At 49.2% G+C, this 17,924-nt stretch overlaps 4 protein-coding genes and 1 non-coding gene across 6 annotated transcripts; 2 read left to right on the top strand and 3 right to left on the bottom strand.

The window, feature by feature from the left end:
- Positions 1-185: 185 nt before the first annotated feature.
- On the bottom strand, positions 186-6,060 carry nxpe3 (neurexophilin and PC-esterase domain family, member 3). 2 transcript variants are annotated; one of them, XM_088416124.1, is made up of 6 exons: positions 5,825-6,060; positions 4,513-4,697; positions 3,142-3,920; positions 2,517-2,587; positions 2,245-2,451; positions 186-1,262 (listed from the first exon to the last, which is right to left on the bottom strand). In XM_088416124.1, exons 2-6 carry the CDS (start codon positions 4,600-4,602, stop codon positions 691-693), a joined length of 1,719 nt encoding a protein of 572 aa, XP_088272250.1. In that variant the 5' UTR covers positions 4,603-4,697; positions 5,825-6,060; the 3' UTR covers positions 186-690. The 2 variants fall into 2 exon arrangements, with proteins under 2 accessions (XP_088272250.1, XP_088272251.1); XM_088416125.1 differs by lacking the exon at positions 5,825-6,060 and adding an exon at positions 5,036-5,817.
- Positions 6,061-6,795: 735 nt separating this feature from the next.
- Positions 6,796-12,429, bottom strand: cep97 (centrosomal protein 97). The gene is made up of 11 exons (XM_088415159.1): positions 12,090-12,429; positions 11,601-11,743; positions 11,376-11,534; positions 11,179-11,280; positions 10,780-10,893; positions 10,537-10,703; positions 9,920-10,084; positions 9,645-9,823; positions 8,625-9,126; positions 7,953-8,028; positions 6,796-7,656 (listed from the first exon to the last, which is right to left on the bottom strand). Exons 1-11 carry the CDS (start codon positions 12,121-12,123, stop codon positions 7,315-7,317), a joined length of 1,983 nt encoding a protein of 660 aa, XP_088271285.1. The 5' UTR covers positions 12,124-12,429; the 3' UTR covers positions 6,796-7,314.
- Positions 12,388-14,601, top strand: rpl24 (ribosomal protein L24). Its single transcript, XM_088415160.1, has 6 exons — positions 12,388-12,546; positions 12,672-12,747; positions 12,989-13,099; positions 13,771-13,907; positions 14,329-14,392; positions 14,469-14,601. The coding sequence occupies exons 1-6, from the start codon at positions 12,542-12,544 to the stop codon at positions 14,547-14,549; spliced, it is 474 nt and encodes a 157-aa protein (XP_088271286.1). The 5' UTR covers positions 12,388-12,541; the 3' UTR covers positions 14,550-14,601.
- On the top strand, positions 13,537-13,710 carry LOC148423342 (small nucleolar RNA SNORA23). Its single transcript, XR_015865784.1, has one exon. It is a non-coding gene; the product is annotated as a small nucleolar RNA SNORA23 (small nucleolar RNA).
- An 86-nt stretch (positions 14,602-14,687) lies between the features above and the next one.
- mpc2b (mitochondrial pyruvate carrier 2b) lies at positions 14,688-17,919 on the bottom strand. The gene is made up of 5 exons (XM_088415161.1): positions 17,559-17,919; positions 16,430-16,470; positions 16,078-16,162; positions 15,787-15,898; positions 14,688-15,419 (listed from the first exon to the last, which is right to left on the bottom strand). The coding sequence occupies exons 1-5, from the start codon at positions 17,650-17,652 to the stop codon at positions 15,377-15,379; spliced, it is 375 nt and encodes a 124-aa protein (XP_088271287.1). The 5' UTR covers positions 17,653-17,919; the 3' UTR covers positions 14,688-15,376.
- Between the last annotated feature and the right edge of the window lie 5 nt (positions 17,920-17,924).

The following is a 17,924-nucleotide window of genomic DNA, read 5'->3' as shown; positions in this document are numbered from 1 at the left end:
CGGGAGACGCGAGGGAGGCGGGAAGCCACAAAGTACGGCCAGACTACCGCACTCGATCGAGCTAAACTTTATGGAATCGGAATTGCCTTTCGCGCAAACGTGCGACAAAAATCCTCAAAATTATCCCCAAATAAATGTGATCGCTCCCTTGGACTTGTAAATGATGCCTCGTCGACTGGATAGAGTGAGGTTTTTTTGTTTTAATGCTTTTTCCTTTGATTTCACAAAGAAGTCATCAAAAAAGTCCCACAGAGCGTTTTTGGGCTATAAAGTATTAGAATGCAGTGTGATGCACATTACTGTCAATTGTACCGAGTAAAATATTACGATTGTGTGTGTGTGTGTGTGTGTGTGTGCGTGCGCGCGCGCAATGGCCAGTGTGGGGAGTAATGCATTACAAAAGTAATGTCATTACTGAAATGCATTACATTTGCTGTAACGAAGTAGTGTAAGGTAACTTTTTTACTGCGTATTGTCAGTCACACTTTTCGCATCGTAAAGCCATACTATTAAAAAGACAAACACGTCAGACAAATTCTCCTCCCTTGATGGAGTAAAAGCAGAGAACTTTCCAAAAAGGATAAATAGTGAAATAACACGACCCCTCGGACGACAATTTTCTCTCCGTTTTTGGGCGGGCGGGGGCGGGGGCGGGGGCGGGGCCCACCCGGGGCCCACCCGCCCTCAGTTCTACGCGGCTCGGACGGCGTTCCTCGTCCCCTCGCGACAAACGTAGGACAGCATCATGTCCACCATGCTCTTGACAATGTCCCTGGGAGGGTGCAGGTGGTGAGGCAGGCGGTGCGCCAGGCACATCTGCCAGGCGTCCACCAGCATGACGTCCAGACCCTTGAACATGGCGCGCAGAATCGCGTCCAGCTGCAGCGAAAACCAGTCGCTGTTGTACAGGCTGACGTCGCCCTCTAGAGCCTGGGGGTTGGCCGTGCGCACCACCACCAGCGTCCCCGGCGCCCGTTCCAGGAGTCGCGCCACCGCCTTGCGGATGTGCCGCAGCCGGCGTATGTACGCCTCCACGGGGAAGGTGCTGAAGTGGGACCAGATGCTGAGCGCCACCACCGTGTTGGGACCGCCCGTCAAGCCGTCCAGCTCGTTGGAGATGTAGCGCAACTCGCTGGCCGTGACGGTGGAGAAGCGGATGGGCGGGCCGTGGCAGCGGTACGTCAGCAGAATGTTATGGCGGCTGTCCACCGCCATCAGCGGCCCCACTTTTTTGGGACTCTGCAGGTTTAATTCCTTCATCTCTGCGGGGAGAAACCCAGAGGCAAAAATTGCTTGGAAAAACTTTGCAAGAGGACAACCCAAAAACATACGGTACAGCGCTACGTCTACTTACGGGCGCCTCTCCTTGCGAAAAATTCAGCTGAGCAAACGCCCCCGCGGAAAAATATCGTCTCTGGTAACCGGAGAACATTCGAGATACCAAAGGCCACGTTGTCGGCACGTACGTAATGCGAGACACCGACGCCAACGTGACTCTGATGTCGGACGTGATCGCGAGCCGTGACGTCTACCATATTTCTTACACTTTGTGATGCATTTTTATCATTCGTTAATATGCTTGCCCACAAACTAGACGCTTTTTTTTGTTTTTGCCTTGATGTTGACTGTGCTCTTCCACTTTTCATCTTTACTCGTTTCATCCACCAGCAATTTACACCTGAGAACTAACATAAAATGGACATTAGCAACGGCTAACATTGTCCATATTCACGTAAAGCACATCAGTAGCATGCAAAATTAGAATAAATGACAAACATTATCCCGTATTGTATTTATTCAGCAGTATGACCTTGTTTGGATCATGAAAGAGAAAGATTGTGGAAGCAGCGAGCACAGGGAGAAAGGAGGCACCGTGACCTGACTACAGGACAAAACGGTCTGTGGATGGCCGTTATGTTCTCGGAGAAGAAGATAGTAGCCAGTGCATGAACTGATAACTGATGGTATCAGTCGTCAATTGCGACGTTGCCCCAAAACCTTTCGGGAGGGCTCAGCAGGATGTGCGGGCAGAGTGGCAGGTGACTTCAACTACACATCTCGCTCCTTTCTGTTTGCGGGCAAAAAGTATCAAAAGCCTTTTGTCTTCCTTCCCCGTGTGTCGTTTATGAAATGTTCTCCGTTGCCTTGACGCAAACCACGGCATCCCGGAATCGTCTCGCGTTCGCGCGCCCGCTCGGAAGGCGCCGACTTTTCCGCGCGGTGCCGGTGCCCGGAAGCGCTCACCTGGAAGCGCGGCGAGCAGATACTCGAACCATTGGCGCACGGTGGAGTCGCCGTACATGTGGAGCGCCTTGTTGCTCAAACAGCGAGTGATGGCAGACGCTCCGTCGAATCGGCGCATGGGAACGTCACCCAGAGGCCTCCACGAGTCCTGGTAGTAGTAGCCGGACGTGGCCAGAAACACCGGATCCGCTTCACGGCCGCCACTCTCTAAATTGATGAGACGCCATGTTTTGAATGAATGGGCTGTCCCTAAAAAGTGGAATTCTTTGTACCTTTTCTGGAAGGGAGCACGTTGATTGTGTCCGTGGCGGAGGCTCGGATGGGAACTTTGACGTTCACCTCGCTGAGGTCAAAAAAGTTGCAACGTGAACACCAACGATCAGATACCATGTGGATAAAAGCAGTTCTGCCCTGACCAAATGGTACAAACCACATTCATACCAACCTAACTCAGTGTCCTTCCCTCATACACAGTATAACGACTGGCGGGATTCTCTTTTTCCGTCACTTCTGAGCGACAACATTTCACCCGCAGATAAGATAACATGTAGTTCGAGATTTGAGGAAATGATCCGAGTGGTCATTTCTGTGTCCGCAGCCATAGTAAAAGAAGTAAAAGAAGCCGTCTTCGGAAAGGGGAAAAGGCCCTGTCAAGAGACAGGTGACGAGCCAACAACTTTGAAGAAAAAGAAGGCTTTTGACAGGAGTCCTACTTGAAATGACGACTTCTCCAGTAAGGCCTTCAAGCGCTACTCTGTCCGTCCGTCCTTCCTTCCCCTCCCTCCCTCCTTCCCGTCTTTCTAGCGAGATACCTTTGGAGCGTCATCCCCAAAAGAAGTTGAAAGAGTAGCTTTGGAAGAGCTCACGTCAACCAAGGGTCGAAAGAAGAGCACTCACCTCTGGAAGAGCAAAGCTTCCTTGTCGCTGATAACGTTTTTGAGGTAACCTCCCTTGGCGTGGTTGATTCTGGTGTCGCAGCCGAGCATTTTGGGCTTGTAGCAAAACCAGGGCTCGCCGGAGCGAGGGTCCGTGTAGTCGCACAGCTGCCCGCGCTCCCGCGGCAGGCACATGTTGCACACGGCGCTCTCGGAGAGAGGGCCCAGGCGAAAGAGGCTGACGAAGTAGACCCGATCGGGCCGCTCGTCCCTCAGCCGCCGCAGCACGGCCACGGCCTCGCTGGAGTGCACCATGGTGACCTCCACCTGCGCCGGGCCCTCCCACAGCAGCGGGAAGCGAGCCGAGTAAAGTCCGTTCCCGTGGTCCAGCACCCGCCCGGCCACGCCCGCCTTGCGTTCGGGCGAGTGCAGGCGGGCCAGCAGGAAGTCGCCGCCGTAGCGCTTGGGCCGGCCCTTGAAGTCGTGCAGGTGGACCAGCGCTTCCAGGCGGTCGCCCACGCGCCACGGCTGCCCGTTTTTGGCGGGGACGACGGTGAAGAGGCTGCGGGCCGGGTCGCTGCTCCGACAGAGGGTGCGCTGCGCGGCGTCGGAGGGCGGCCGGGGCCAGGCGATGAGCTCCGACAGGGCCCGTTCCTCCAGCTCCTCCGCCGCCGACGGGGGCCGGCCCCGATGCCAACAGGAGCTGCCGTTGCGGTGAAATGTCGGGAGGCTTCCGCAGGCGACGCTTTGGACCCGGCTCCGGAAATCGTACAGCGCCGACATCGCGCGGTACTTCCAGTTCTGAAGAGATGACAGACACCGGTCGCCTTTTTAACTACGTGGCGGCGTCGGCGACAAGAAGGGGGCAGAAGAGAAATGGCGAAGAACGAGAGCGCGGCTTGTAAAACCCCGGTCCTCGGGGGCCCCTACCCCGCAGCTTTTGCCGTTTTCTCTCGCCAAACACCTGATTCCGATCGTCGGGATGAATTTCAAGCTCCCGCTTGGCTTGCCGACGAGCTAAAATTCCACGGGCAAAAACCTCAACGACATTGGCTGCGTTCGTCCCGTTTTGCGGTTTTCTCTCGCAAGCGCGATTCAAACGATTAGCTCATTGGCAAGCCCCGCGGGAACCGGAAACGATCCTAATCATTCGAATGGGCTGCTTTCAGCAATCTTTTCATCGCTCTCCATCATCCCGATTCGTGAAAGCTTTCAAATCGTTCGTCCCCGTTACATTGGATCAGCATCTGCTACGCCTCTTGCCTTGACGGGATTTTTCCCTTTTGGAAACCATCCTCCACCTCGACAGGCGGTCCGCGCTTTTTAGACAAACCTTCCGAGAGCATCCGTCACGCAGACCGGAAAAAGACAAAAGCAAAACAACTGCTCTCACCTCTCCGCGCGTAATGTTTTGCAGCAGCAAGATGAAGGCCAAGAGGGTGACGAGGACCAGGCCGCACTTCAAAGCGTTTCCAGACTTCATGACCGCTTTGAGAGTGTGATCCGCTGTCGCTGCAGGAATGATGATGTCATCACGCCAGGGGAGACAACTTCATCCCGACCGAAATCCAATCGTGTCTCTTGGAAGAAAGAAAAATGCCACAAGTTTAAGACGCAATTTTTTTCTCCCAAAATGAGAGCCAAAATTATGGGTGCGAGCTATGAGAGGGAACTTAAAAATCCAATTTTTTTTTTCGACATTAGAGGAAGATTGATCTGTCAAAGCCCAGTTTTGACGCATAGATGTGTATTTTTTTGCCAGCCACATTCTTTCTTTTAATAATTGGCGTAAGAGAACGGGCTAGAGCGCGCATATGGTGTGACTGTGAGCATCAAGTGCCGCTAACGGCAGCTCATGTTAGCTGAGTTTGTTTCGGCACGGTTTTCAATCAGAGAAGCGAGCAGACTGAACCAACCTCCGAGTCCACCCTTGTTGAAGCGCAGGAATATTACCAAAATCATGTCAAAGTTCGGATGTCGCCATGGAAAAGGAAAAACAACTGCTTTGAGCACATTCGACCTTAAACTTGCGAGGCGATCACTGACTGCTCACTCGTTTGCGTCCTTATTCTCCTTTTTCCTGTTTGCGATTACCTTTTTTTTTTGCTTAGTTTTTTTGTGTGATTTGTAGTTCAGAGTCACGGTAAATATGATTTAACCATCGGGTCCAGAGCAGTGTGCTGTACTGTGTGGTGTGTGTATTGTGGCAATAAAAAAAAAAAAAAAAAACGTCTAGGGTTACCACAATCTTAAGGCAGTACATGCGTAGCTGGCTGCCATTACTGTACAAAAAAAGAAGCGAATAAACGAATAGATAAATATAATGTTCCGATTTGAGAATACTCTTAGCATTCTGTGCGTGAAAACAACTCAGCATTGATAGACGCAATTTACTCATTCTACTCACGACACCAACAAGAGGCAAATATAAGATTATTGATATCACAAACAAAAACGCATAAAAAAAAAGCATCGTTGGAAGATGTTAATTTAAACAAGCTGGATGTGTGTCCCCGCTGCGCACAGCCCGATCAGCGGAGGTAGCGGCCCAAGGCTGACTGGGAAAAAAAAAACAAAAACAACAACAAATAACGCTGTGGCGAGGCGAAGAAAGCACACGTTGCTGTGCTAGCGTTGATCTTTAGTCTTCGCATGCCATCACAAAACGGATTCAACGAAGTCCAAAACAGCAAAGAAAAACCCACATGTTCAATGCAGCAAAGGTTGATCGCAACATGCCTATGGGTGAGAGACATGGTCCTAGTGGGCGCCAGCCACACCACGAGCTTTTTGGCAAATCTCAGCAATGCATGATTTTCAAACTCCAATGAATATGAATAATCCCCATGCACGAACAATGAGTCCAAAAGGTGCACACTCGCATGCCGGGTTAAGAAAAACGTGAAATAAATGACATAGCGTTGCTTGAAGTTGACCGTGATTGGCTGGTTCTCTTTACCACTTCCGCATTCAAAAAAAAAAACTTTATTGAACCCATAACAAACATAATTTATTATTGAACAATTTCGGTACCGTATAAACGAAAATAAAGATATGATAAAGGGAGCGTCTTGTTTTCTTGGTAGAAAAAAATGGCCGTTTTTAGAGTGTTCCGTTTCGACTGGCAACGATTCAAAGGATCATCGGGATTTGTCAATTCGAAACAGACCGAGATTTGACAAGTCTAGTGACATCACCCTAGCCGGCTCTAATTTTTCCTCTAATATTATTGTTTTACGACATATAAATATTTATTATACACGTCTAATATTTTAGATTTGATACGGATACAGTGTTACTTCGGTACACATGAGAGTAAATAGAATGGGACACTGTTGCCTTTACTGGCACAGATATGTTGAAAGGACATATCATTCATCTTTTTTTTTTTGGGGGGGGGGGGCATTTTTGGGGGGTAAGATTCCCTTCTAAGATGACTTTATTTTAGCAATTTGCCTGTTTGGCATCTTGTTGACTGGCAAAAGTTTACAGCATCGCTCAAGTTACCTTCTTTCATGTTGGTTTGGGCTAGTCACGAGGCAAATGCGTAAGGGAGCCAAAGAAAACAAATGGCTTTGAGGAATTCAAGTAATGTTCAACTTGTGCAGTGCCAATGCATTTGTAGTTTAAACATATATGTGATGCGTAAACTTTGTTGACTGGAATGAGGCGTGCGCAGTGATCAGCATTTTATTGCAGTGTGCTTAACATATCAGCGAGGTTGATATTGCATTCGCAAAAGAGGTAGAAGAAAGAACGCAACAGTAGAAGCACTACAACACTCACAACCGGTTGGGAAAAATGCACTTTGGGCTGAAATTATGGCGCACTACTGTGTAATCCATAGCGATGAACTTGTTTTGAGGTTTTCCAAACTGCTTGATGCTTATGTCCGTACCTTATAGGCACAGAGGCTGATGCGCCAAGACATTCACGATATGTGATGAACGGATTGAGAAGAAGCCTTTCAGCGGCACTTGCACTCGCTCGGCACGTACCGCACCTGGGCTGCAGCCGGACGATCAAAAGCTGACACTCGTTGGCCGAGGTTACGCGGCACTTTTGGCCGATCCTTTTGGCCGATTTTCGCCGAAGAGCCTGTTGGGCTAATCGTCTTTCAAAAGTGAGACAATAAATAAGAACCAGTGGGCTTTTCAGTCAGCGGCGTCTCGGCGGGGCCAACTCGCCGCCGCTTTCAGTGGACGTGCGCCCGGTCCCCTTGGCTCTGCAAGGATGAGGACGGTCGTGACGTTTGCTGCTCCTCTTCCTCCTCCTCCTCCTCGTCCTCGTCCTCCCGCTGCTGCAAGGCGGTGGCGTATTGCTCCAGGAGGCTGAAGTCCGTGCTGTCGACGCCCGCTTCGGGGGCCGGCGCCGCGGCCCGCTCCTCGTCCGTGCTCGTTTGAAAGCCCGAGTCGGGGAAGGAGACGTCCGCCGCCGCGGGGAAAGGCGGCGGGCGCGATCCGGGAGGGGCGCGCCCGTGAGTGAGGCGGGCCAGCTGCTCCTCGGCCGATCGCTTCCACCGCTGCATGGACTGGACCTGATGAGACGCCAAACGAAACGCCGGTCGAAGAAGGGGACGTCCGAGAGTTAAACGGGGGGAGCGATTTGGCGTGTCGCAAAGTGATGATGACTTTTAGGACTGTTTGACAAATTCATATGCGGTTGTGTCAAAAAATAAAGAATTGGAATTTCAGATCGTTTTATTGCTGCCACATTAAATGCAGCGTTAGCGTCTACGCGCACGCGGACATTGCCCCCCCCCCCCCCAATAACTAAGGTTCCAAAAGCCAATGTACACGCAGTCTCACGTGTAATGAAAGTAAAGGAGCTTACCTGTTTCCATAGAAACCTGACCGCTTCCTCTTGAATCATCCTTTGTAAGCGCTCCTCCTCATACTGCTTCTGAACCCTGCAAATGAATGAAAATTGCTTACTACTGATTGAGGGTCAATTTTAGCAAGTGTGGTTGTCCAGTAGCAACTTTTCCCCCCACACTATAAGACACACCTGATTATAAGGCGCACTTTGACTGAACGGTCATTTTACAAAGGGTTTTCATATATAGGACGCACTGCATTATAAGGTGCGTAGAATAGAAGCTACAGTAGTGGCAGGGGTTGCGTTACGCATACACTAGATGGAGCTGCCTTAATGGAATCTCAACAAAACACTTGCCAAACTTTATAAATAAACAATCGAGAAATGAAGAAAAAAGATGACTGGAGGAATTCAGTTAAGCCTTTAAAGGGCACAGCGGCCGCTTTCAGCCGATGGTCCAAATAAGCGAAAACAGCCTTTTATTTTTCCACCCCTCAAAAATGAAAATTTGCGTTTTATGCACTGTATAAGATGCACCGGGTTATATGGCGCACTGTCAACCTTTGAGAAAACTCAAGGCTTTTAGGTACGCCTTATAGTGCGCAAAATATCAGCGTAAAGCTGAGCAAACGTTTTTGCCCGTTACACCGCGGAGTAAGGTCGACGTATTTTGCCGATCGAGCGCACCTGTCAAATTTTAGCGACAAGGAGATGATGTGGTCTTGCATCCTGCGCAGGCGGATCTCACTGCGCACCTCTCTGGCCTTGGGGTGACAACAGCGAGCGTAATGTCCTCGCCACCATGACTGGATCTTAACGGCAGCCCTCGTGACTTCCTCTGACCCTTTGGCCAAATGTGCAAAAGTTGCTTCCTCGGGGGCTTTCAAATGCGCCGCGGCGGCATCTTCGGGCCAGGGGACGCGCCGGGGGGACGCGGGACGCCCGGGGGCCAGCGAGTCGGCTTCAAAGGTCTCCGTCTCGTCCTCGCTGTCCGGCCGCGGCTCCGGCAGGGCCGAGAAGGGCGCCGAGGCGGACTCGGGGGAGAGCGCGCCGCCGACGGGCTCGTCCTCGTCCGCCTGGACGTCTTCCAGACGCAAGTTCTCCTCCCCCGGCTGCGGGACGCTTATACACGGAAGTGAAACGCTTGAAGAGTCGCAGCTCATCCACGTATTCAACTGCACAGCTCGCCCTACGTGGAACAAAATTCAAAAGCAACAAATGGGATTATCTGGGAAGTTGAAATGTAGCCTATTTCGAGATCGCGTTGCATTCCATTCCATTCCATTATTACTCGTGCCGTCAAACGATCACATTATCTCAACTAATTATACGAGCGCGCTCGAGTCTTGAAGATGCAAAAATGTACACAAATGACATTCAATCACATGACTGAATTACGACTGCTATCGATTTCAATACAAAATGTTAATTCCGTGCAAATGAGTACTTACCAATGCAAAAGCTTTGCATATGCTGATACATACCAAAGGAAAATACCCGGCGCAACCGAAAACGCCAACGAGCTAAACGCACGCGAGGCGGCGCGACATAACACGCTAACATTAGCTTGCGTGTTATAGGCGGTCACGGGTTGTTGGATCGACAAACAACCTCGGTTCGGGCATATTATCATAAACGGCAACGTTCTCATAAAGAAAGTACAACCGACAGACACCGCGGTTACTTTGCAATAGAAGGTCTCCTTGCCTCTTTCTCGGTCCGAAGAAACAGCAGCCGCCGGCGTGGGTGTTATTTCGGTTTCCTGGGCAGCGTTCCCTTGGGGCCCCGCGTGCAAAATGTCTGCGCTTTCCACAGCGAGATGAGTGGGCCGGGGAGGGCTGGGACAGTCGCCGCGGGCCTCTTCTAACAACTGCATTTGGTGAAACCTCGCAAAAGGAAATCACGGTTCATATCGGACGCCCGACCGTTGCCGCCGCCGACTCGACCGTCCGGCCGCCCGTGTTACTGAGCTCGGTTTCTACCTCTGCTTGTTCAGGATCTTCTCCAGTTTGGCATCTTCCGCCATCACCACGGGCGACGACGTCGTCCGGAGGCAGACGGTGGAAAGGTACTCGGCCAGCTCAACGTGCTGGCCCGGTCGGAAGGAGCGACCTTTTCCCTGACTGTACAGCCACTCCGCTTTCAGCCTGCCATTAGCGACACCGCGCGTACATCACACATACGTTTTAGAGATTTTTATTCGCGCAAAATCACTTATGTGCTGGATGTGTTTTGGCAGCCAGCTGATGCTTCATTTTATATATATGTGTATATATATGGATGTAATTTTGTTATTTGTCAAATAGACCCACCGGATCCATGTCATCATTAAGCTTGATTATTTAGTCAGTAAATAATTGTAAATAATTTTTCATTTTGCAAACGTCAGTATGCCTGAAAAGTCACATATATACTTGTTGTCAAATTGACTCTATTGGTGGATAAAATAGGCACTTATGTTTGCTCTCGTTTATTTTATTTTTTTCCCGCAAGCATTTGCAATGGGGGTCCTTGAAAATGTTCCAAAAAGGGGTCCCCGACTTCCTCCCCCGCTCTATACCTCTGATAGTGAATCGCGACAAGGCAAAAATGTACTTACCCTTCTTTTTGCGATACCACAAATCCATCCAAAACTTTGAGGCTCAGACACCAATTCATCACATACGGCCTGTAGTCGAAGCGCGGGAGCGACGGCGTTGGCGTCACGCAAGGGTTGTTCATAATGGACAACTGCTCCAGTTTGTGGAGGCTGGCCAGATATGCCATCTATGGACAAAGGTGAGCGTCTATCTCGTGCGCTTGAAAGAGCTGTAAACTGGAGCAATAGATGCAGGAGGCTTACTTCATTGAGATCTGTTATCTCATTGGATGCTAATGACAAGATGGACAACTGGGCAGGGAGACTGGCAGGCACGTTGCGGAGTGTTGTCACGCTGTTTCCATGCAGAAGAAGTGTCTGCAAAAAGGTCCAAAAATTGATTCCGACTTTTCTGGCAAACATATTTTTGGATGTCGCGCGGTACGGGAACAGAATTATTGTTATTATTACTATAATAACAAGCGCCGCGTTGGATTTTGCCCGATGCGTATATTAGCATCAGCAAAGTGCATTCGCTTCTGATAACCAGCACACACTTGGGTGCTGCGACCCCAGATCCTGCTACGGATGTGTAGTTAAGCCATCGAGGAGTTGGTTCAAATTGTGAAAAAGCACAGCGTCCTTCAAAAATGTTATACGCACCTTTAGCGCCACAAGTTTACTCAGATCCCCGACGTTAGATATACTATTATCTGAAAGATCCAAGTGTTGAAGGGAAACACAATTGTTCAACTGCTCAATAACCTGTGCAAAAAAAAAAATCCGTTTTTGAGAGAGCAAGTAGTGGTTTTATCTCCATATTTTCGTACATCACTGTTAGAAAAGTCATAAGGCTCAACCTTAATTGCATTCCCTGACAAGTTGAGCCACTTGAGGTTGGGTAGGTCCCGCAGTCCCTCGATGTAGCCAATACTGTTATTGGGAAGATTGAGGACTTGTAACTCTTTGAGCTGGGAAACGCCCATCATCCTGACAAGACGATTGCTGGCTACAGACAGCTAAAAATGAAAAGAGAAAAAACATGAAGGATATGGTACTGCGGGGCGGCGGCATAACTTTTGCACCTGCTGAAGGCCTGGGTTCCTTTCCAGATAGTCCAGTTTCATGATTTGATTTTGGTCCAGGATGAGCGTGTGTGTGTCCTCGGAGCAGATGAAACTGGGGTCGAGCTTGCGTATACCCCGATCAGACAGATCCACCACCGGCCCTGACGGGGGTGGAAGAAAACGATGAACAATGTTGACACACTATGCATATGGTATGCCAATACATGACTGTAGTTTACTACCAGAACGGTACTCTCTAGCCTTATGATACATCAAGTGGACTATTTCTAAAGAAGTGTGCCGTTTGGAAAAAAAAAAGTGTGTAATACAATACAATTTGCTTCGATGGCAGGCTGGAGAAAATGACATCGTTGTTTCACAATATGACAGCAGGTAGTGGCACTCAAAACACAAAACCACACACGTCAGCTAACGGTGTAACACAATATTCACGGAGACTAACCAGGCAACAAAAAGCTCATGTCAAAACATAACTAGTTTACTTACCGTTTGTATCAAAGTGTAAATCTGATACCCCCATTTCGTCGCCACACACTCATAGACAAATAGCTTGTTTACAACTCGAATCGCTGGAAGCCCGAGTAACAGGGAGACTCATCCGCCGCTAGCAAGACGTTCAAACAGTGTAGCGAACGAGCGTTCCGGGAAATGTAGTTTACAACTACTGTGCTCCTCCGTCCGGTGGATGGTCCAGTTTGTTGTGAAAGACTACACTTTTTGATCCTTGTGTTCGGGAGGCGCGCTTTTTTTAGTAATGAAAATTAAACGGAATATACCACAGTCATCCGTGTTATAAATCTCAATTTGATTCAAAACACGAAGACACGACAACAACAACAAATCTCATTGGATTAGTTTACAATGAAATCTATCTTCGCTTTATTCCGCTTCCGCTTCCGCCGTCTTTCTTTCCGGTTTTGAGCCCTCTCGTAGCCGTGATGAAGTGAGTTTTCATACGACAATCGCCTACCATCTCGACGTTTGAAAGCTGATTTTTTGCAATCATTTAATCCAACCGAATAAATAAACCAATGTGTTTCAGTCACGCCCTTTATTTGTTGTTTCCAGGGTCGAGTTGTGCAGTTTCAGTGGGTATAAAATATACCCCGGCCATGGCCGCCGATACGCCAGGATAGACGGCAAGGTAAACGTTAGCACTGCCCTCGTCGAGCTACTTTTAGCGTTCGTGATGTGATTTAACGTTAGCCGAAGTGAACACGAAACAAGTCTGATGTGCTATTAACGTTGTAGTGTCTTCATAACGGAGCGGACAAACTAGTAGGCCTATCCCATTCACGCTGAATGCTACATGCTTGCTAGCCCACGTAAATGTCCGTCAAAATCTCCAGCTTGATTTTGTCATTTATGTATTTTTTTTTAAATAGGTGTTCCAGTTCTTGAACGCCAAATGCGAGTCTGCATTTTTGGCCAAGAGGAATCCCCGACAGATCAACTGGACAGTGTTGTACAGACGCAAGCACAAGAAGGGACAATCTGTAAGTCCAATTATTTCAAACTAAAAAAAAAAAAAGAGGGGTTTTGTGTGTCTTTCTTAAAGAAAACACAATTCTATCTAATAAATCTATAAACGTTTTTTGAATTAACAAAACAATATATATGAAAGTTTTTGTTTGCAACTTGATTTAAAAATGTAAGTTCAGCATTTATTTGGATCAACTCTTGATTTGTCTTGACATTAATCAAAACAGTCTTGAATGTAATCACTCTTCAGATAGTACTTTTCACAAATCATCCTTATTTCGCGTTTCCGATCGTCTTAAAGTTTGACTTATGTGATTGTTTTCTTGACATTCACCTCAGAGTAGCTCCATCTAGTGGACCCATACCGCAAGGCCAGCCAGTACAGAGTTGAACTTTTTAACAGACATTGACAGAAAAGCTCGCGAACGGCGTCGCAAGCGCGTTGGCTGTGGGGGAATGGTGCGCGTGGTCCCCCTCCATGTCACGCGCCGTCGCCGGCCCGCGTTTTGCGGGCCGCGCGTCGGCGCTCGCTCCGCACCCACAGAAAAACGGAGATCATAGTACCGGCCGTGGTCGTCGTTTTTGACGCCTCGCCGACGGCCGGCCTCCAAAGCCTCCGACACGCCTTGGCAGCTGCTGACGGTTGAATCTTTTCTCGCCCGCTAATTGTTTGGCGTCCTAACAGGAAGAGGTGAGCAAGAAGCGTACCCGGCGCGCCGTCAAGTTCCAGAGGGCCATCACCGGCGCCTCCCTGGCTGAGATCATGGCCAAAAGGAACCAGAAGCCCGAGGTGCGCAAGGCCCAGAGGGAGCAGGCCATCAGGTGGGGGGCGCTCGCACGCCTGCGCAAAGCCGCGTTTGTCCACCCTCCTTTTTGCTATGTGTAATTGCAATTAGTTACGCGTTGGAATCTTTTTTTTTTCCCCAGGCACTTTGGGCTAAGGTCTTTTTTTTTTTCGGTTTTGGACTAACCTGTAACCTATATAAACAGTAAAAAACTGTTGTAAGTTGATTGATATTGTTTGTTTTTTTAACCTTATGTTAGTGTTAAAAAGAATACACTCAAGTACGAAATGTTTACGGATCATCTTATTTCGAGTTAACGTGACAAGTGGAAGAATGCGAAAGGTTTCCCCTTTGCAAAAAAATAATTCACAAGGACTGCTTTCTGCCACACATGGCACATAAAGAATGTGTGATCTGTAATTCAGACGGATTGAAATTGTAATTGGTTCCCCCTCCAGGGCTGCCAAGGAAGCCAAGAAGGCAAAGCAGGCAGCCAAGAAGCCGGTGGTCACCAGCACTAAGGTGGCAGCCGCGCCGCCGTCGACGCCCATTTGCCGTGCGCGCGACTCTGACGAATGCCAATTGTTTGTTTTTCTAGGCTACCAGCAAGGCTGCGCAGAAGCCCAAGATCGCCAAGCCCATGAAGGTTAACGCGCCCCGAGTTGGCGGAAAACGCTAAGTCCCGCCTCCTCCTCCTCGCTTGTGAATAAAAGTTTTGTGGTTAACCACCATCTGTGGCTTCTTTGTTTGTTTTTTTAATACGGACCGGCCGCGGCGCAAATAGAAATGTCAATTAAAAACAGAACTCATCCTCGGGTGTATTTGTTGACCAGGGTTTATTATGACAAGTGCCTCATCAATCAGCAAATACAGTCACCTTCAACTCACATCCATTGTTGGCATCACGCAAAGGGGATTAGAATTACTGGAGGATTCATAAATTAATTCCTTTACAAATACATTAAAGAGCACCTAATAGCATTTGATATTAGGAAGTCAGTAGCGCAATCAAAATGACGTTACGAGGTTAGCGCGAGAAAATGAACCGATTGAGTTCAGACCGATATAAAGCCATGGAAACATGACAATTTCAGCGTATTATAAATAAGTAACAATAAGGAGCAATGCGATGACGCCCTTCCACGGATTTGGACGCGTTCTTCACAACCAAACTTTTTTTGGTGGGGAGTGGGGTGGGGGGGGGATGCATGAGGTAATGATTGCTACACCCTAAAAATGATACACAAACTAAATGTACAGTCAAACAACTTGTTAGACAAGTTCTGACTTGTGCGTTGACCAGTTTTAAGCATGTCGCTTGCACTTGACTTTTTATTTTTAAAGGTTAAATGATACACACCCTGAGGAAACTCAACTTTTGGGAAAGTGCGCACCTCCTGCAGGGAAAGGCCGCGCGATGACGTACAGATGAGAGGGACGCGACGCGACGTGCGGGACGGGCGGCCGGCCCCGCCCCGAGTCGTCCTTTCACCCGATGGGCGCCGCTCACGATTCTGCGCTCGCCTGAGCTTTCTGATCCTGCCGGTATCTGCTCGGGCACACAGTAGACGCGCATGAAAAACAGGCACGCCGGTAGCGTCGCGACCAGCGACTCGATCTCCAAAACTAAGCCGCCTATTTACTACGTCTACCGCAACGTTAGTTCTTTAATACTCGTTTTTGGTCATGGTTTAGCCATCCGTTTGAAATGGCTCGCAAAGGCGGAAATATGGGCCGTGACAGATGGGACCATTTTCAGGACAAGTTCCTCTCCCCAGAACGCCCGATTGGAGCGAGTTGCTTGAAAATGATCCCACTCGTTTGAGTTTGGGAGGGAAGCGAGCGAAAGGCGCGGGACCGCACTTCGCCATCTACGTTACGGGCAAAAAGGTCAAAAGGCGGGAGTGAAAAGCTACCTCCAAATCCTGTAGAGCTGGGAGCTTCCGGCGCAGCCCAGGAAGAAGTTGACAGCAAACAGGTTCCAGTTCTTTGGGATGATGACCAGCGAATATCTGGACCAAATCAGGCCTGCTCCATGACACCAAAGGTTATGCAAACAAGAGTGAAAGCGCGGAGCGTTTTGTCCAAAACGCAATCAGATAACGCTCCTTTGAGCCAATGCCGGAAACTCGGGGGACCTTTCACCCACACGGGTCCATCCGCAACGAACTTTTGGGCTACTCGCACAAGGGTTCGTCTCATCTCACCTGTGGCCGTCAATACGGCGGACTGGGAGGTGCTCAGCTTTTCCGCTGGCCGCGTCATATCGGCCAAACCGGCCGCAACCAGGCCCTGAAAACATTCGTTAACGCTTAGATCGGGAGGTCGCGGAAAACCGGTACCGGGCCGCACCCGAAATAACGATGTTCTGGAACCGATTTCGTTTAGCCTTTAACGGTTCTTTTGTTTTTTGGCGCCGCCTCTTGGCCGCTGTTGATATGACATTTTGTAGTGAGGAAGGACGGCGAGGCTTAAGTTGAGCGCAGTCTCGTCGCCCCATGAGCCGGCATCAATGAGCACATTCATTTCCCACGCTTAAGATTTGACAAATGTACTCACCCATTTGAACATGGGGGCCCAGAAGAAGACCGTTTTGGGACCTTGAAGGAAAACACAAGAAAAAGGCAGCTAAAAACATCTTTTGGGCATGGCGGTATCTCTCAGGGGAAAAACGAATATCTGATTTCAGCTGAAAGACAAATTCAGGCGGACAGTGCACAAACACCGCAGTCGATGCAAAACTTGCAATTGCCCGGCAGCGGACACGGGAGAACCGCAACGGATCCGAAAACCTGACGGTTTGTTTGTCAAATCACTTCCAGTATATGGTACAAACCAACGTCTGAACTTGTACCTTTTGGGGAAGAAAAAAAGCCCGTATCCTTGGACGTGTCCATTGCACTTTTATAATGTTGAATTCAAGAGCTGACATTTCCAAAAGCGTTTTTTGATCACCAAAAAAATCACTTCCCTTCACTGTCGTGCATATCGCGTCACTTCATATTGCAATATAACGATATTATCGCCCAGACCGAGTCCTAGCACTTTGCACGTATTCAAAGCCGGAATGCGTGTACGGGTACTTGGCTTTAGACATTTGGTGGAAAAAGCCCACAGACGGCCGGCCGGCGACCGCTTTTCGCCAACCCGCTGCTGAAGGATCAACACAAAAAGAACAGTTTGTGCAAATCATCTTTGTGGGAGGCGTTTCTTCGTTGCCGCCCCTTCATACCTGCACACAAAGTTGCCCTTGCACAGTTCCAATGCCCTTGGAGGGAGGGAGGGAGGGGGGTACATGGGCCGGACCCTAAAGCCCCTGAAGCATGACGGCGAGCTGGACTTTGGCGGACGCTTTGGCGCCGTCGAGATTAAACGCAATAGCCCCTCTCGTACTTCTGTAAGCGTCGACTTGAAATAAACCGTGGAATGGAAAGAAGACACTTGGCTCCAATCACTTTTCTGGTGGACGTTTTGAAAACAAATTATTTTTTTTTGCATCGCACGTGCAAATTAAAAGGGAAAAACCCGCAGCGCTCTAAATTTGGCTCGTTTTGTCATCTGTTCCCTTCCCTTGCCGACACCAAAGCCGCACACTTTGTCGATTGCAAACCTGCGCTACTGTTGAAAATCGTCGCGACTTTGTAGTGCGTTCTTTTTCGAGCTTGCGGCTCGATTGCACTCGCTTTACCTGCCGGGTGGTTGTACACGGGTCTCAGTTTGGCGGGCAGCATGTGCTCGATCCGGTCCAGAATCCTGTGATAGGACACTCTCAACGCAGCCATGATGACGGTCTCGCAAGCGCTCCGAGCTGGAAGAGCTGCAAGCTAGGCTCAAGCTACACGCTAGCTAGGGGAAAAGTAGCTCCTTCTGAACTTTACACACGATGACGAAGAGTTTTTGTTCAAGACGCAGAAATGAGATTCAAATTAAGAAAGCGAACGATGCTATCCGGCGTCTCAGCTAACTTTCTTGCAAGCGGTGCTAGGCTAGCTGTCATTAGCTTGTCCCTGACCCACACTAGGAGGTGACTTTCCGCTTGTATAGCAACCTTGGC

This window comes from Hippichthys cyanospilos, chromosome 5, assembly GCF_059441005.1.
Source record: "Hippichthys cyanospilos isolate Australia breed blue-spotted pipefish chromosome 5, RoL_Hcya_1.0, whole genome shotgun sequence".
In the NCBI taxonomy this organism is placed as follows: Eukaryota; Metazoa; Chordata; class Actinopteri; order Syngnathiformes; family Syngnathidae; genus Hippichthys; species Hippichthys cyanospilos.
The sequence above is the reverse complement of the archived record's forward strand: the minus strand, read 5'-3'. Positions and strand labels throughout refer to the sequence as shown.

Excerpts from the sequence above, each read along its gene's own strand:
- nxpe3 (XM_088416124.1), bottom strand. The coding sequence starts at position 4,602 with ATGAAGTCTGGAAACGCTTTGAAGTGCGGCCTGGTCCTCGTCACCCTC. Across the intron at positions 2,452-2,516 it reads CGTGCTCCCTTCCAGAAAAG|AGAGTGGCGGCCGTGAAGCG; the intron begins GTACAAAGAATT and ends TCATCAATTTAG. Across the intron at positions 1,263-2,244 it reads TCTGCTCGCCGCGCTTCCAG|AGATGAAGGAATTAAACCTG; the intron begins GTGAGCGCTTCC and ends TTCTCCCCGCAG.
- cep97 (XM_088415159.1), bottom strand. The coding sequence starts at position 12,123 with ATGGGGGTATCAGATTTACACTTTGATACAAACG. Across the intron at positions 9,127-9,644 it reads TTCTTCGGACCGAGAAAGAG|GGCGAGCTGTGCAGTTGAAT; the intron begins GCAAGGAGACCT and ends TGTTCCACGTAG. Across the intron at positions 8,029-8,624 it reads TTGTCGCTAAAATTTGACAG|GGTTCAGAAGCAGTATGAGG; the intron begins GTGCGCTCGATC and ends ATTCATTTGCAG.
- rpl24 (XM_088415160.1), top strand. Across the intron at positions 13,908-14,328 it reads CAGAGGGAGCAGGCCATCAG|GGCTGCCAAGGAAGCCAAGA; the intron begins GTGGGGGGCGCT and ends TTCCCCCTCCAG. Across the intron at positions 14,393-14,468 it reads CGGTGGTCACCAGCACTAAG|GCTACCAGCAAGGCTGCGCA; the intron begins GTGGCAGCCGCG and ends TTGTTTTTCTAG.
- mpc2b (XM_088415161.1), bottom strand. The coding sequence starts at position 17,652 with ATGGCTGCGTTGAGAGTGTCCTATCACAGGATTCTGGACCGGATCGAG. Across the intron at positions 15,899-16,077 it reads CGCCGTATTGACGGCCACAG|GCCTGATTTGGTCCAGATAT; the intron begins GTGAGATGAGAC and ends GTCATGGAGCAG. Across the intron at positions 15,420-15,786 it reads CAGCTCTACAGGATTTGGAG|ATACCGGCAGGATCAGAAAG; the intron begins GTAGCTTTTCAC and ends GTGCCCGAGCAG.